At 33.7% G+C, this 15,768-nt stretch overlaps 2 protein-coding genes across 2 annotated transcripts in view; one reads left to right on the top strand and one right to left on the bottom strand.

The window, feature by feature from the left end:
* Positions 1-48: 48 nt before the first annotated feature.
* Positions 49-2,995, bottom strand: LOC146537317 (uncharacterized). The gene is made up of 7 exons (XM_085188498.1): positions 2,897-2,995; positions 2,670-2,778; positions 2,291-2,363; positions 1,969-2,066; positions 1,584-1,711; positions 584-1,018; positions 49-165 (listed from the first exon to the last, which is right to left on the bottom strand). The coding sequence occupies exons 1-7, from the start codon at positions 2,905-2,907 to the stop codon at positions 84-86; spliced, it is 936 nt and encodes a 311-aa protein (XP_085044624.1). The 5' UTR covers positions 2,908-2,995; the 3' UTR covers positions 49-83.
* A 1,114-nt stretch (positions 2,996-4,109) lies between these two features.
* Positions 4,110-15,768, top strand: part of ced-6 (PTB domain-containing adapter protein ced-6) — a 50,637-nt gene continuing 38,978 nt past the window's right edge. The window contains exons 1-2 of the mRNA XM_085187597.1: positions 4,110-4,264; positions 4,349-4,423. The gene's annotated coding sequence lies outside the window, so the exon portion shown is untranslated. The remainder of the gene's footprint in view (positions 4,265-4,348; positions 4,424-15,768) is intronic.

The following is a 15,768-nucleotide window of genomic DNA, read 5'->3' on the forward strand; positions in this document are numbered from 1 at the left end:
TTTCAATCAAAATGGTCTAAGATCGAGTTGCATAATTCTGCAGGTATCTTTTTTTATAAAACTTTAACAAATAATTACATATTTTACCTATTCTCTGGATGTTTTGGCTTACATCTTTCCAATTTCTCACTATGCGCACGCTCCCAATCTCTTGGTGAATCTTGACTATAAAACAATTTTATTTTTAATATTATACGAGTATATATGATAATATTATTTTTAAATTAACTATATTTAAATCGCACAATTACAAACTAAAAAACAATATTAAATAATCTATTAGATCATTTCCAAGGCGGCGCAATCATTATTTGCTAGTCAACATTACATAATAAAGCCACACTGTTGATATTATCAAAAAAAAATATAAAATTAGATTCTGTTCTGTTCGGCGTTGAATTTAGCCTCCCAAGAATGTGGAAAGTATTCTGCGGAAAGTGAGGAACAGAAGTCGTAATGGGAACGGAGTGTTTTAACACTCCTTTTCCAGATTCTCTCTACCTACCCTGCTACTGCTGCCTGCTATGTGCAGGATACAGCATGAAACTAAAAAATAAGTTACCATAAATAAAAAAGCACTCACTCCCCTAATGCCAGCCCAAAATCAGATCGATTCAACGTCTTTTGATCGAACTCCTTAGTCAAAACCTTTTTCAATGTATTCGAAGAATCAACAAATTTGCACATACATTCATTTAGTATTTCTATTTTAGACAATAATACATTTTTATCTTTCTCTATTGGATCTTTTATTGTATCTACTATATCCGTCCATTTTAAATCAGTGTTGCTAGCTGTGTGCTTAAGAATTTTAATTTTTGGTGCTACAGTTTCTATAATAAATTCGCCATTTTCCATAGATTCTTCTATGTGTTTATAATAGGGTTCTCGTATACCATACATTTGCGCGGAATTTTCGTCTGATAAACCATCTTTGGTTTTGGACATCACTAGTTTCAATAGGTTTTCTAAACCGATTTTGTGATCGCTTAAGAGATGTCGATCTAAAACTGTTATACTGAAAAGCAAAATTTAAAATAAACTTATATTAACCAACATTATAATAAAAAGAAAAGTGATTGCAGTCACATGCGAAAAACATTTGCCTCCCGCTGCCTAATTCAAATTCAAATTCAAAATATTCTTTATTCAAATAAACTATAAAAGCACTTTTGAATCTTCGAATGAACATGTGAACAAAAAGCTACCACCGGTTCGGAAGGCAGTTCTGCTGAGAAGAGCCGGCAAGAAACTCAACAGTTGAACAAAGTCAATGATATATTTTACTATTACATTAGCTGGCAGCTGTCCTGCCTGACATTCAATAGACATTAATTCCATACATGTTTATCCTCTAAATATTCTTGAACAGTGTAATAAGCTTTATTTGTTACAATTTTTTTTACAGATATTTTAAACTTTGGTAGTGGCAAACTAAGAATACACTGCGGAATTTTATTATATACACGTATACTCAGCCCCATAAAATATTTATTAACTTTTTGGAGGCGAAACCTAAACCGCTGTATGCGGAATCTACAACGTGGGAGACTAAAATAAATGATATTAAAAGAAAAACTAACCGATCAGCTTCAAAAGAACACAAATGGCATCCGTAACTCTCCTTAGGCGGAAGTTTTATTGCCGCGCTGACATTAGAATCTAAACCCTTAAGAGCTTTAGACGTACACTCGCTTTGACCTGATAAATCCTAAAATAAACTTCAGAGATTATCTAGCCGTTTGTTTTATTTTGTAGAATAAATAAAAAAATAGAAAAAATAATATTTCTGACTGAGCTCGAATGCTTTGTTCTAATTTATATTGACAAAACAACAGCCTTTCAGATCTGCCTAATATATATCTTCCTGTAAAATGGGCGTTAAGGAAAGAACGGAGTGTCTTCACACTGGGTTTTTGTAAAAAAACTTGGGAAAATTCGTAAAAAAACATTACATTTAAAACTAACATTAAAATGATCCTCCTCAGGATGCACGAACATCTTACTGCGATAGATGCGCGCTCGAAGCTTTTCAAATAAGCGTGTAGCAGACGACGTTCTTCCCACTATATAACACAAATCGTTATAATAAATTATACGAAAATAATATTGTTATAGTAGTTTTTTCTCGGTAGCTTGGTTTTCTAGTTAAGACATCAAATTTGGATCGGAACCGAAAACGGTTTTTTTCTTTAATTATATTAATTTCGTATATTATGATTTTTTTATGACGAAAATAAAGAAAGCACTGACATTACTAGTATACCGACATTATATTCTAATTACTTACATTTACTCTTACTTTCGTGTGTTTTCTGAAAAAGATTTTCGAAAGCTGGTGTGCGGATGGTCTTCGATTTTTCCTGACACAGAAATGAAAAAATGTGGAGAAGAATATCATTAAAATATTTTTAGCTCGCTGTACTAGCTTAGAGGACCGGCAGCTAAAACATGCTGATCTCCACACTAAGTAAATTATTTAAAAAAACGGGAAGTAGTGTAAAGACACTCCATTCCCCACGCACCGCCAATTTTCAAGACATTGTGGGTTGAGTGATGACGTTCAACGCTACGCTATGTCTTCAAAAGCGGAGAAATGAAAACAATTAAAACATAATCGTTTCTTCAGATGTAAAATATCGAAATAAAATAATATAGTTGTACAATACTTGAGCGATGTTCGATTTGAAGTCCACATCAGCCGGTCGCTCGTGGTGAAGCTGTCGATGCATTATAAGGGCGCTTTCGAATTGCGCTGTGAAACTGCATTGCGAACAACTGGACCAAAAAAATAGTTAATGTATAAAAAACAAATTAATTAATTTTGTGCCCATTACGGCACGTGGGTTCGTAATTAACTGGAATTCACTATTAAAAATACTAATACTTTACATACCAATGAGACATATTATTATGTATAAATCCTATAAAAAAGGCTTTAAAAAGTTCCAATAAATAATTGACTCAGTGACAGTGTGCTGACAGAAAAGTCAAGTTTTATTCTGCAGCTATCAAATATAGTCAAATATAGTCTATAAAATAATTAAGGAAAAGGTATTTACTATAGAAAAGTTAATAAATGAATAACTTAAAATTATGAGTTCAATTACCTACAATTTCAAGTTCAGCTTGAAAATCTGACGATAATAATAATCGTTCTATGTATCTACCTATTATTACATATTTTTTAAAACTAATTCACTAAAACACTCTCTATCTCTCGTCTCTAATATTTAGTTGCCTGAAAAAAAATTAAACAAATTGTACTTTACCTGATTTCTATATTTATCCTTGTTTTTTATGTTTATATCAGTTTTAAAAAAGCTATTATAAGGGTTTGAGCCGGTACCGCCGCTCAGTTGTGGGTTCGGTTCCCAAACCGGGGAACGATTATTCTAATTTACTCGCTATGCACAATACAAAGCATTTAGTTCCTTCTCTCTGTCTCGAAAAGTCTCGAAAATTGAACGGTACGTGGGCAATAGAGTACCATAACACCTGTTCTCTCCCTCTCCCTATCATGTCATACCGTTAGATACTCAGTGTAAAGCTAATTTTATATGTCAAATTTTCGTTCATGTTCGTTCCCGCCCTCCTCCGAAAAGGCTTGACCGATTCTCGTGAAATTTTGTGAGCATACCTATTGAGTATGTCTGAGAATCGGCCAACATCTATTTTTCATACCCTGTAGTGATAACAGTTGTCCACCATTAACATTTTTTTTTTCATATTTTTTTTATTTTTTAGTCCAAGCGGGCAAAGCCGCGGGCGGGCCGCTAGTAAAATATAGATGTATCAGATACACTCTTGACATCACTCAAAATTAAAATCTCTAAACTATCAAACGTTAGAACAAAACGTGTGAAATTCCATCTGAGTAACAATTGCACTCAATTAAGTATTTTCCTTTATCACTTTAAATAAACCTTTGTTTTATCTTTATCTTAAATACCAAGTTATTGAGATTTAAAAAAAAAGGATAAAATAACCGTTATTCCAAAGCAATACGGGTCTAGAATTATAAAAGTATTGCAAACTTAATATTGTTATAACACAAAGCCTTATGCGGTTTAAGCCTGGCAACTACGTTCTCACCTTTTTAACTAAAGTAGTGAAGTAAGCAACAGTCGAGAGCGTTCTGCCGGCGCGTACGCACGTCCTTGAAATAAAAAGTTATTCGATCAATAAAACCTATATTAAAATTTAACAAATAAATACAAAAAACTTATTAGTGTTAATTTTTATATAGATAATAAATTTAAAAGTGAGTTTTTGGACTTACAAATTGAGATCTCGTACAAGTTTTACAGTTAGCATTAAAAACGTAATGGTGTTTTTTCTTTCGCAGGTACGCGGTTTGTGTAACTAAGTTTTTGTTATTAAAAGTGTTATTTTAGAAGTGAAATCGGCTTTATTTTGTCAGGTGAGAACTATTACTTTCTATTTTAGTATAGTTTTAAAGACTTAATTTCTATAAAACATTTGAGTGAGTTGTATCATTTATAATGTAACTTTTTATCGAAAACTCGTTGTGAAATCACTGGTAAATGTAGGTCTTATAAAAATAAACAAATGTGGACATTCTGGTTTAATTTCCTTTTAATTGGTCTTGAGTCATAATCTATTTTAACTTTATGCCATATCCCGCATGTATCCCGTGTGTAGAGAGAACTTGGTCTCAATACGTTCCTTGTCATTCGCACCTCCCAATTTTCGAGACATTGCGTGTTGAGTGCTGGAACTGAACGCCGTCCTTTGTCTTCTGATGAAAGGACAGAATCAAAATAATTCTTTGTTATGGATTTAATCGATAGCATTTACAGTCTGGCTTTTTTTCTTTTACTGATGCATATTATATTATTTTCTATAATACTGTATAAAATTTAAACTTTCGAAATAAAATGTTTATATTCATCTATTTTGAAAACAATGAAAATTGTTATATTATGACAGTGTTATAACTAAACCGGTTATGTGGGAGTAAAACTGGTCTGCTATTCTATATTATTTTGCCAACGCAATACAGAACTAGTAGAGAGATGTAAAAACTGCCTTTATGCAACTTTTAATATGAATATTATAGTAAACGCGACAGGTTGTGGGTTCGATTCCATTAGAGGAAATAATATATTGAAAATTTTACATTTCCTCGTTCTGGTAACGAGGCAAAGTGCGGTGTTGCGTTCCGCCTATCAACACGCAATGCCTCCAAAATTCGGCAGAAAGTGGTGGAAGTGTTCTAATAGGAACGGAATATCTTAACACTAGATTTTCTTCCTACCTCGTACGGTTTGTGCGGGATACATGCTGAAGCGAAATAGAAGAAAATATATAAACTTTTGATACAGAATAAAAAAATAAAACAAAAAAATATATTTGTGTGAAAATATGTATTTTACGATTGTTTTTGTCTTAAATGTAGGGTAGACAGAAAAAAAAGATTTATAAGTACACTTGCCATTACATCTAAATCTTAACACAGTATGATGCTAACAACAGTTATCCTGCCAGACTGGCGGAACCCAACGCTGTATTTAGCCTAAGGAGACTTAAAATACCTTTATTCCTCTAGCGGTCTTATTTTAACACAATGTTATGGCACCATTTGCTTATTTCTTATGGTGAAATCTTATACTAACGTTATAAATCCTTAAGGTTAATTAATTTGCATATTATTATGAAAAAAGTTTCTTTTAATAACTTATATAACAATACAATCAAGGTTTTGAGATATATATAGATATAGTTAATTTATTTACATTTAAATAAATAATTAGTAAACGATTATGAAATTGCCCCGATAAACGATTATAAACAGATAAAAGATTTTAGATAGTTTTAATAAATAGAAACAGATTTTTAGATAGAGAGAACCTGATAGAGTGTTACGACACTTTGTTCTTCATGTACCAATTTCGAGATGTTCCATGTCTTTCTAGTGTAGTCTTTTAGACAAGAAGAGATAAGGGAGATGGACTGTCTTTACACTAGGATTCCTCTGCCGCCCTTGCTATAAACGGGATATAGCTTGAAGGTAAAATAATAATTATTTAAAGTTTAACAATTATTATTAAATCCGTGTGAGTCATCTCATTTTATTTGGATTGAAGTAAAACGCTTGCTTAGTGTTTACAATACCCTTTTCCTTATGATATATTATTATATTAATAATTCATACATTACAGGACTGGACTAAATATAATAAGGCCAGTGCAGGAGCACAAGTGTGTGACTGTTAACGCTACAGGTTGTGGGTTCGATTCTGGAGGAAATTATATATTTAATTTACTTCCTTTCATTTCTTCGTTACGGTGTTGAGGCAAAGCGCTGCGTTAACTTCCGCCACTCAATACGCAATGCCTTCAGTATTCGAAGGAATGTGTGGAGCGGAGTGTCTAAACATTAAGTTCCCAGATTATTTGTGTAAAAAATTAGGCATCGTAACATTAATAAAAAGTTATTTATTTAGTAAAAACAGCAACTCTACTGAAAAGTAGGCTAAGGAAATCTATATTTAAGACATTACCTTACCCACGATCCGGCTGCATTTAAAATTTTATGTTAAGGGGCGGAACCCAACGCCGAATTTATCGTATAAGGACAGTAAACAAGTACTAATTGAACCCGTAACTAACGTCTAAACTTATAAGCTGACCCACTAAGCCACGACAGCCTCAACTTTGTTTCTACTGAAATCCGCGTTCTAAGACATAACGAGTGAAAGCTAAACACAACGGTTACTTTGAACTACCTATATACTAACAGTTAATGTTTTTAGATACAATTTTTACATTTATTTATAATATACGTTATGTAACTGACATTACTTACCTGTAGGTCAATAATGTCAGTTAATAAAAAGGAAACTAGGTAACGAAATAGAAAACTATATAAGATTTTTTGCTTAAACAATGGTACATAAAGATTCTTTTTATAAAATTACTAGTGGCCCGCTCGCGGTGACACCCGCGTGAACTATGTTATTATTAATTTCTGTCTCCATGACTACGTCCTAGTGACGTCTATGCAAAATTTGAGACTCCTAGCATTTGTAGTAACAAAGTTTCATACAAACTTTCGACCCCAAAAACAACCCCTTAGAAGTCGAATATTGCAAATTCCCGTCTTAGCGAGCACCTACGTCCTATAAATAACTCCTATGCAAAATTTGAGATTCCTAGCACATGTAGTTTCTGAGATTTCGTGATGAGTGAGTGACCTTTCAATTTTATATATATAGATAAGTAAAATGAAAAATATATCTATATTGAAAAGCGTCCACCACGTAACTTGACGCCGCGCCCTACCTTATTTTACTAGACGAAAATGAGTTTTATTTTAATTAATATTATTCTTTCTTTTTTAGCTTCGCGCTTTGTTCCTAGTAAAGTTTCCTTCAGTATTATCGACACTGCGTTCTCGAAGGTCAATCTTTGTCTCTCTTGCCACTCCCTCTAGCTTCATATATCTTTTTTGTCGTCTTTTCCTCACTCATTCTTTCATGCCCAAACTTACTTAACAATGCTTCATAGATTTTACTTCTCCAAAAGGGTAATTCAAGTTTCTCGCTGTATCCAGCACACGGCAGAGAGAACCTAGTGTTAAGACACTCCGTTCCCCACTTTCTGCCGAATATTTAGTTGTATTGAAATAAATCGTAATATTGTCGAAATGGCTAACAAATTATATTCATTCATTTATTCCTTTCCCCCTATAAAATAGCCTAAGGGCTTATTCAATGGGCCACGTGTTACCAATTGCAATTTCCTTTCAAACCATTTATGGTTGTATTGAGATATATATCATTTATATTAATTATATTAATTGTGGAGGCCGTCGCGGCACAGTGCCTGTCTGTAAATAAAACGGTTGCGGATTCGATTCCAGCTCGAGTTCGTTCATAGTAACTCCGCGCTTTTCTTTTAGAAATCACATATTTTTAGTGAAGCAAATAAACATTAAAATTAAAAACATGAAAAACTTTGAACCTACACTAACCTTATATAATACTGAATTCACGGCAACTGTACCGTAACGGCGTGGCCGACGATGCATGCGCTGACGTCACAAGTCTACCCAACGAGCGAGTGAAAGAGCGTGAAACTAAACTATTATAATATGAGAATATCGTATGACTTGTATACCTAGTCTGATAGGTAGTGACTAGTGGCCATGACTTGCAGTATTTATGGGTTCGGTTCTCGGTTAAGGCATATCTATATTGTGTAGTAATATTATAAAAAAATGTTTGTTTGGTCGAACGCGCCAATCTCAGCAACTACAAAAAAACTACAAAATTGATTCAAATTGAAACTCTTCGTGGTGGATACTCCATTTATAGGGGAAATCTAGGGTTATAGGGTTATAGGACGTTAATTGTTACTTAATAAAAATAACGCACTGAACTCTCAGTAATAGTGTTCTCGGGAATTTAAAAATGAGTCACGTATCTCACAAGATTCCTGGATTTTTCCATTTGGTTACGTTAGCAGGCAAAACTAGTCAAATATTTAAATAGACTGTGGCTGTCCAGATGTATTTTTTTCATACCCATATAGACCTTTTAGCTAAATTTAATCTTAATTCAATATTATTCTTCTCAATTCAATTCCAGTTTCCGGTAAGAGCGTCATATTGTTCTAACAATATTGCAAGAATTCGGCGGAAAATGGGGAACGGCACTTAACACTAGGTTCCCACTATACTAATACAGTGCAACTAGTATTAATTGTTTTTAAATAAAATACAGAAATTTCACTATAAAATTATTTCTTTTGTTTCATCATGTATGGAAACGTCCAACAGAATAACAGTTTATAGTTTTTTAAGCATATAAGAATTGTCTATTCATCCATTTAAGTTATTTGCCACGATGATTGCGTACTTTGTGCGTATTACTCACATACTTTGTTTATATAAACATTATATAAATAATATTAATTATCTGTCTGTTCTTTATGCACTGTATTTGCTTAAGCCTTGGTGGCACAGCGGTTAATACGGATGTTAACTTTCGTGGTTTCGTAACTTAACGCTGCCGCCTGTCTTCCTAGACTAAGAGTGAGGAAATGTAAATAATTTTCCCGACAGTAGACAATATTCACATATAAGTAAGTATCTTAATATCGACAAAACTTAATTTTTAGATCTTGAGTTTCACTTAAGTTTAGTTTTTAGCTGTAACAGGATAAGCAAAGGAAACCTAGTGTTAAGACAATCCATTTCCATGCACCGCTCAATTTTCGCATTCACCATTGCATGTTGGGTGACGGAACTAAACGCCGCACATTGACTTACTAGAAGGACGAAATGAAAAAGAAGGGATTGTACCTCCTACCTACTTATCCTAATTTTAAGTGACTCCGTTCCCATTTAGACGTTTCCCACTATCTGCGGAATGAATTTAATAATTTAGAATAATTATAACCTACATTTTGAACCCAGAACTCTTGCATATAAGACTATACCTCTCTATATATACCATGCATGGACTAAAAACAGTATTGCAGTAAAATATTTACGCATAACTTAAATTAACATACGTAATCTTCATATCTTGGGTGTGACTTACCGTAGACTCCTTAGAGTGATGTCATAGGTCCCTTCTCCGCTTGTCCTTCAATAAACAAAAACTTTGTCGAAGCTAATGCTATAAGCTTTGTGCGATCAAATGCTTGGTGGATTGGTTAAGAAACAATGGCATGTGACAGAATAATGATAGGTGGTCGTTTTTCATGAATTTGGTAGCTATTTTTTTTATTTGCCTATATATTATTTTTGTGATTAGTTTATAAATTTATTTTTAAAGATAATATACTCGTATTTTTCTAATGTGAGTTGGGACAATTTCTGTTTTGGATAACACAAAGCGTGCCGTTGGGTTCCGCCACTCAACACGAAATGCCTCTGCCACTTGGGCAGAAAGCGAAAAACGGAGTGTGTTGACACTGTTATCTCTGTCTACCCTGATATGTAGGAAATAGTATATATCCAGTTTACCAAGGGAGCTAAAGTAGTCCTATTAATATAGTCCGCACGTAAAAGTTAGTCCTATTTGTATTATAAATGTGAAGGTTTCTGAAAATGGTTGTTTGTTCTACTTTCACGCAAAAGTTGCTGAACGGATTTCGATCAAACTTTACAGTAATATAGCTTATAAATCGGAATAGCACAAAGGCTACAATTAATTTAAAGATTTTGTATAATTTGGCTATAATATAACAATAAGTATAAGCGGGCGAAGCCGCGTTTAGGTCACTAGTTTTAACACAAATTGCATGTATAATGCAAATCTGAGATCTTTGCCATACATCCGCGAGCGATCGAGGCCTTGTCTCTTATCTCTTTCGCTCCTAAGAGAATGGTATAGCGCTCTCTCCGTTCCACACTTAACACGATTGTACCGTTAGTTTGGAACGACATGTTCCTTTTACAGGATTTGGTTTATGAAGAAATAAAGTTAAGAGCTTTTTGAGATTATTATTGGTTTATTTTTCAAGTTCGCGCTGTATCCTGCATGTTGCAGGTTAGGCAGAGGGAACCTAGTGTTAAGGCACTCTGTTGCTCACGTATCGCCCAATTTTTGAGACATTCCGTGTTGGGGTGCTTTGTTTCTTATTACAATTGCGAGGAAAAGGTCAATAATTATTTCTACCGAAGGGGAATTGTATCCACAACCGTCGCGTACTCTGTGCTGTTTTGACGCTGTGCCAGAACAGCCTCGGCCTTTTTTATCTTTCTTTTACATACAGTAAAATTTAATGGAGTGTGGATGGATTTTTGTAGGATACGTGATGGTAAAAAAATATTTTTATTTTTAATTTCAAAACTCCCCCAAATCGAAACCGAACCCACAACCCAAGTTCACACTCAGAATCCCTCCAAACCTGCAACAAGTGCATCAAATGTTTCCATCTCATACTAAACCAACATTACCATACATTAGATCCAACGCGATCAGAAACACTGCCGCGTACCAGCGCTATTAAATATAAGACGTGATATGCATATCTCGGAGCTAAGGCCATCTTTAGCATTATGAGGATATGTTAAACAAACTACTTTAATTAGATGGTATACACTTTGTTTGTTATGTTCAAGTATATTGGGATTTAAACTTATCCTATCCTAGTTCCTATTAATATTATAGATGTGAAAGTTTGTGAGGGTGGATGATATCCCGCATATAACAGGACAAGCATAAAAGAACCTAGTGTTAAAACACTTCGTTTCCTGCTTTTAGTCCAATTTTCGAAACACTAATTGTTAAATGGTGGAACTCAACGTAGCGTTTTGTCTTGTTATCGAAGTGGGAAAATTTAAATAATTAATTTCAACATGAAACAGATTAAAAAAGAACAACCGTCGTGTTTACAGACTAACGCTGTGCCGCTGCGCTACGATGGCCTTTAGTATATTGAAATCAAACCAAGAAATAAATCGATAGGTGCGAGTTCAAATTTCAATGTCAGTACAAATAATACTAGTGTTCTGCTTCGCCCGCTTTGACTACGCCTATTTATTTTTACTTTTTATCATTGCGTGAGAAGTTGCGGCACCCAACGCCGTGATTTAACGCGACAGGACTTAGGCCGACATATCCCAACAAAAAAGGGCTTCTCAATAAAAAGAGCTTAACTTCTCAAAATGCCCAAACAAAGTTACGGACTAATACTAGTCTATAATAATAAAAGTAGTTCACTTCAGCTACTTTCAAATATCATTGAACTTGGTAAAGGCAACCGGAGTAATGCCATTTACGCTTAGTTCCTTATTTGCTTTTTATAGAGGGACTTCATTCTTTTTTAATTTAAAATTAAAAACGAAACAGGGTAGTTTAATTTAAAATTAATTTGACACAGCAAATTAACCATAAATTCCATTAAACAAATTATAGTCAGACAAAGAAGCACTATTATACTTTTTCCCGCAAAGGAGAGTAGAGGGAACGTCGTGTTAAGACACTCAGTTTCATACTTTCTGTATGAAATCGGGAAATGAAAATTAGTAATAATATTGATAGGTTCTGACCAATGCAGTTAATTTAAATAAAAAAAAAACATAATAAAAGAAAGACAAAACATTACAAATCACTCACGCCCACACCGTTAATGGTTAAAAAAACAAGTGTCATTTGACAGCTGTCATACAAACGTCATCAGCGCATAGACAAAGGCGCAATCCCATTCGGGCTAATGAAACATAAGGCCTGTGCCACACTATACTATATCATTAGAAAACAAAACGAAAGTCAAAGGGGAAAGTAACATTATGGTTGACCAATTATAGAATGGTTGTAACCCTACTCACGTAGTGAAGAAAGTGTGACTTGTTTGGTTTGGAGGATATGGTACGTTTAATGAATTTGACCCATATACGGAATAAAAAAAGTAAAGAGACTTTAAATACGTACCTTTTTTTTCTTATTTATCATTTTGTTCCCGAATGCACAATGCGCGTAAGTTCGAAACCTAACTGTAATGACGCCACAACACATCGGCCGTATCACCCATACCTATAAAAAAGGGTGCATTTATCTCCAGAAATATGTGGATACCCATTTTTTAAAACTAGTAAACCACTTTTAATGATTGGGTATAACTTGAGTTAATTCTAACTTAAAGAAATTGGAATATACCAGAAAGATTGACACACTTCGATATGCCACTTAATTTTCGAGAAATTAGTGGATTCGAAATGTCTCGAATGGAGTCCCTTAAAAAATAGATTAATATTTATCGGAATTATCAATTATTGTTAATTATATAATTGCTGTTCAGGAATTCACAAAATTTGTTATTAAATCACCAATATAGGTCATGTTGGTAAATATTCGCATGTTTTTTCATTTGCGGTAAAGTTCATAACCTATGTTTTATATGTAGTGATAACGTTATCGGTGGTGCTAAATATGCTAAACAAAAAAAATGTATAGACATGTACTTTTACAATTTTATTTTCATATATTTCGTAAATATTTTTTTTTATTGCTTTATCGCTCATATCTCTGTTAATTATTTTAAAAAAAGACGACGAAAACGAAACGAAGACAAAAAAACGAGGCTCCTATTTTCTGTTAAAATTCGTAAATTAATAATAAACAAGTACTAAAAAAAACTATAACCGGAAGTGAGTCTTTCTGTATTAGATAAACTGATGTCCGCAAACTTACCCACTGTTTCCGGGAAACAATTATTTATTAGTATTTTACCCAAGAATTTGTTATCTGCAAAGTATTTATGATCCTATATAACAATAGAGTTCTTTTATAATGTTTGATTCATCCAAGGCCGTCGTAGCGCAGCGGCACAAGGGTGTGTCTGTAACGAGACGGTTAAGGGTTCGATTCCCACTCGAGGAAATATATATATCATATTTATTAATGTTTTAATTTTTCGTTTTGGCACCGAGACAAAAGCCCGGCGTTGAGTTCCACTACTTAACACGCAATGCCTTGAAAAAACCATCGGAAAGCGGGGAACGGAATGTGTTATTCCCTCTGACTACCCTGCTGTGCACGGGATAGAGCGTGAAACTGATATTCATTTTGATTTTGATTCATCCGATATTGTTGACATCTTTTTTCGCACGTGAGCCCTATTGGGTTTTACAGCGACACCTGTTAGGTCGAGAATAAAGTACTCTATCTCTGAGAAATCGCAAGCACGACGTGGCTTCTTGACAGGTTGTAGTCAGTAGCAAGGGCGTTCCCTGCGGGAAGTTAGGCTAACGGCTATTGAATGCCATGAAAAAAGCAATCGTCATTCGATCCCCTGATTATCATCCATTCAAGTATTGACTGAAAAAGTATGTCCTTTTAATTTATCTCCAGCCTAAATCGTTGCACAGGCGGCCTTATCACTAATTTCATTTCCCCAAATCGAAATTTGAACCCCAACTAATCACGTGATAACACCATGATGACGTTATCAACAATTTAGAGGGCGTATTATTGTTTTGAAGTGACAAATTGTGTTTTTTTTACGGAATACCCCAATTATACCGATTTTCGAGAATTGTTGGTATATTACGATGTTGTCTGGCGGCTGTGACGCTGTACGGGAAATGGGACGGCGCTATGCGAGAGATATTAATTATTGTTATTTTAAACCGATTTGGAAAAAGGAGGTTATTAGTTCGATTTTTTGTTGTTAGAATTAAATAATATTCATTGTCTATTACGGCTTTCAAACAATTCAAAAAAAAAAAATTCAAAATATTCTTTATTCAAATAGGCAATTATTATAAGCACTTTTGAATCGTCGAATGAACATATGAACAAAAAGCTACCACCGGTTCGGAAGGCAGTTCTGCTGAGAAGAGCCGGCAAGAAACTCAACAGTTGCTCTTTTCAAAATCAATGGTACAATCTATTACATTAGTTGGCAGCCATCCTGCATTACATTCAATAGACATTAATTCCATACATGCTTATCCTCTAATCTATCTAATTGTAAATTTTTTTGCTGCACTAATTTCTCGGAAGCTAAAAATAATATTGCATTGATTTTTATGTTGTTTACTCAATCATGTTATGGTAAATGCGGTGTTGAATTTCGTCACCTAATACGAAATCTCTTTTAAATTGTCGGAAAGTGATTTGCAGAAAGCTATGTCACTAAGTCTATCTTTAGATAAAAATAAAAAAATAATTGTTTGCAACGACTAGTTCTAAATAATATAGGAATCGCTTAAAGATGTTGTTCCAATAACGCAACTCACATATTTTTATTATAATTATAAACTAAAACAATTTTCGAAAGTATTTTAATGAAACTTATGTATTTACTTTATAATTTACGATATAATAAACATAATACATATACAAAAAAATATTAAAAATAATCATTCCTCCAAGTGAGAATCGAACTCACAACCGTTGCGTTTACAGTGTGATGATGTTTCCCAACGGCATCTCACTCCACAACATCTAGAAAGTATAATGCCATTAATTTAAACTACTAATATGCGAAAAGTTTCACTAATTTCAAAAACATGACACTTTACAAATACCAAATATGGCAAAAGAATGCCAGCAATAGTAAATAGTAAATACACACTGCGTTACGTAAATGAAGAAATCCGGAAAAATGGTAAATTTAAAGCGGATACATTGCGTATTTTGTGGTAGGGGCGGGGTGCGCGTGCGCAGCGTCGAACAAACGTAGACACGCATGTGATTTATTGTACATTTATATTTTATATTTGACTAGATTTTACCCGCGGCTTCGCTCGTGTTTGAATAATTGATAGTTGTATTAACACCTAACAAATTTTTAGTGGGTTGGTGGGTTATGTCGTTCTTTGTATCGAATAGCTTCATGCAATATAGCCTATAGAAGTCCTCGATAAATGGACTATTCAATTCGTTCTAGGGGTTTCAGAGATGAGCGCCTTCACCCAAAACAAACTCTTCAGCTTTATAGTATTAGTGTAGATTTATATATGAAGGAATGGTGATTGTGGGTATAAATAAAGTTAAAATATATAATGAATATTCGGATGTTGGTATTAATAATAGGTTTTCTAGTAATTGGTCAGATTTGTTAAGCATCAAGATTCACTGTTTTAAGCAGGATATCTGTGAAACTAGAATTTTTCGTATAAGTTTATCGCTTTCTCTTCTGTTCTTTGTTTATGCCTAGGCCAGCAATGGAATAGAACTATATGTGTTGCCAGTTCGCAATATAGATAATTATTAATTAGCATTTTAAATTTATACATTTTAACTCTTACTCTTAAAAATAGATTTTTTACACATTATCAACG

This window comes from Heliconius melpomene, chromosome 7 (genome assembly GCF_056956725.1).
Source record: "Heliconius melpomene rosina isolate 202511_hmr_F chromosome 7, ASM5695672v1, whole genome shotgun sequence".
Taxonomy (NCBI): Eukaryota; Metazoa; Arthropoda; class Insecta; order Lepidoptera; family Nymphalidae; genus Heliconius; species Heliconius melpomene.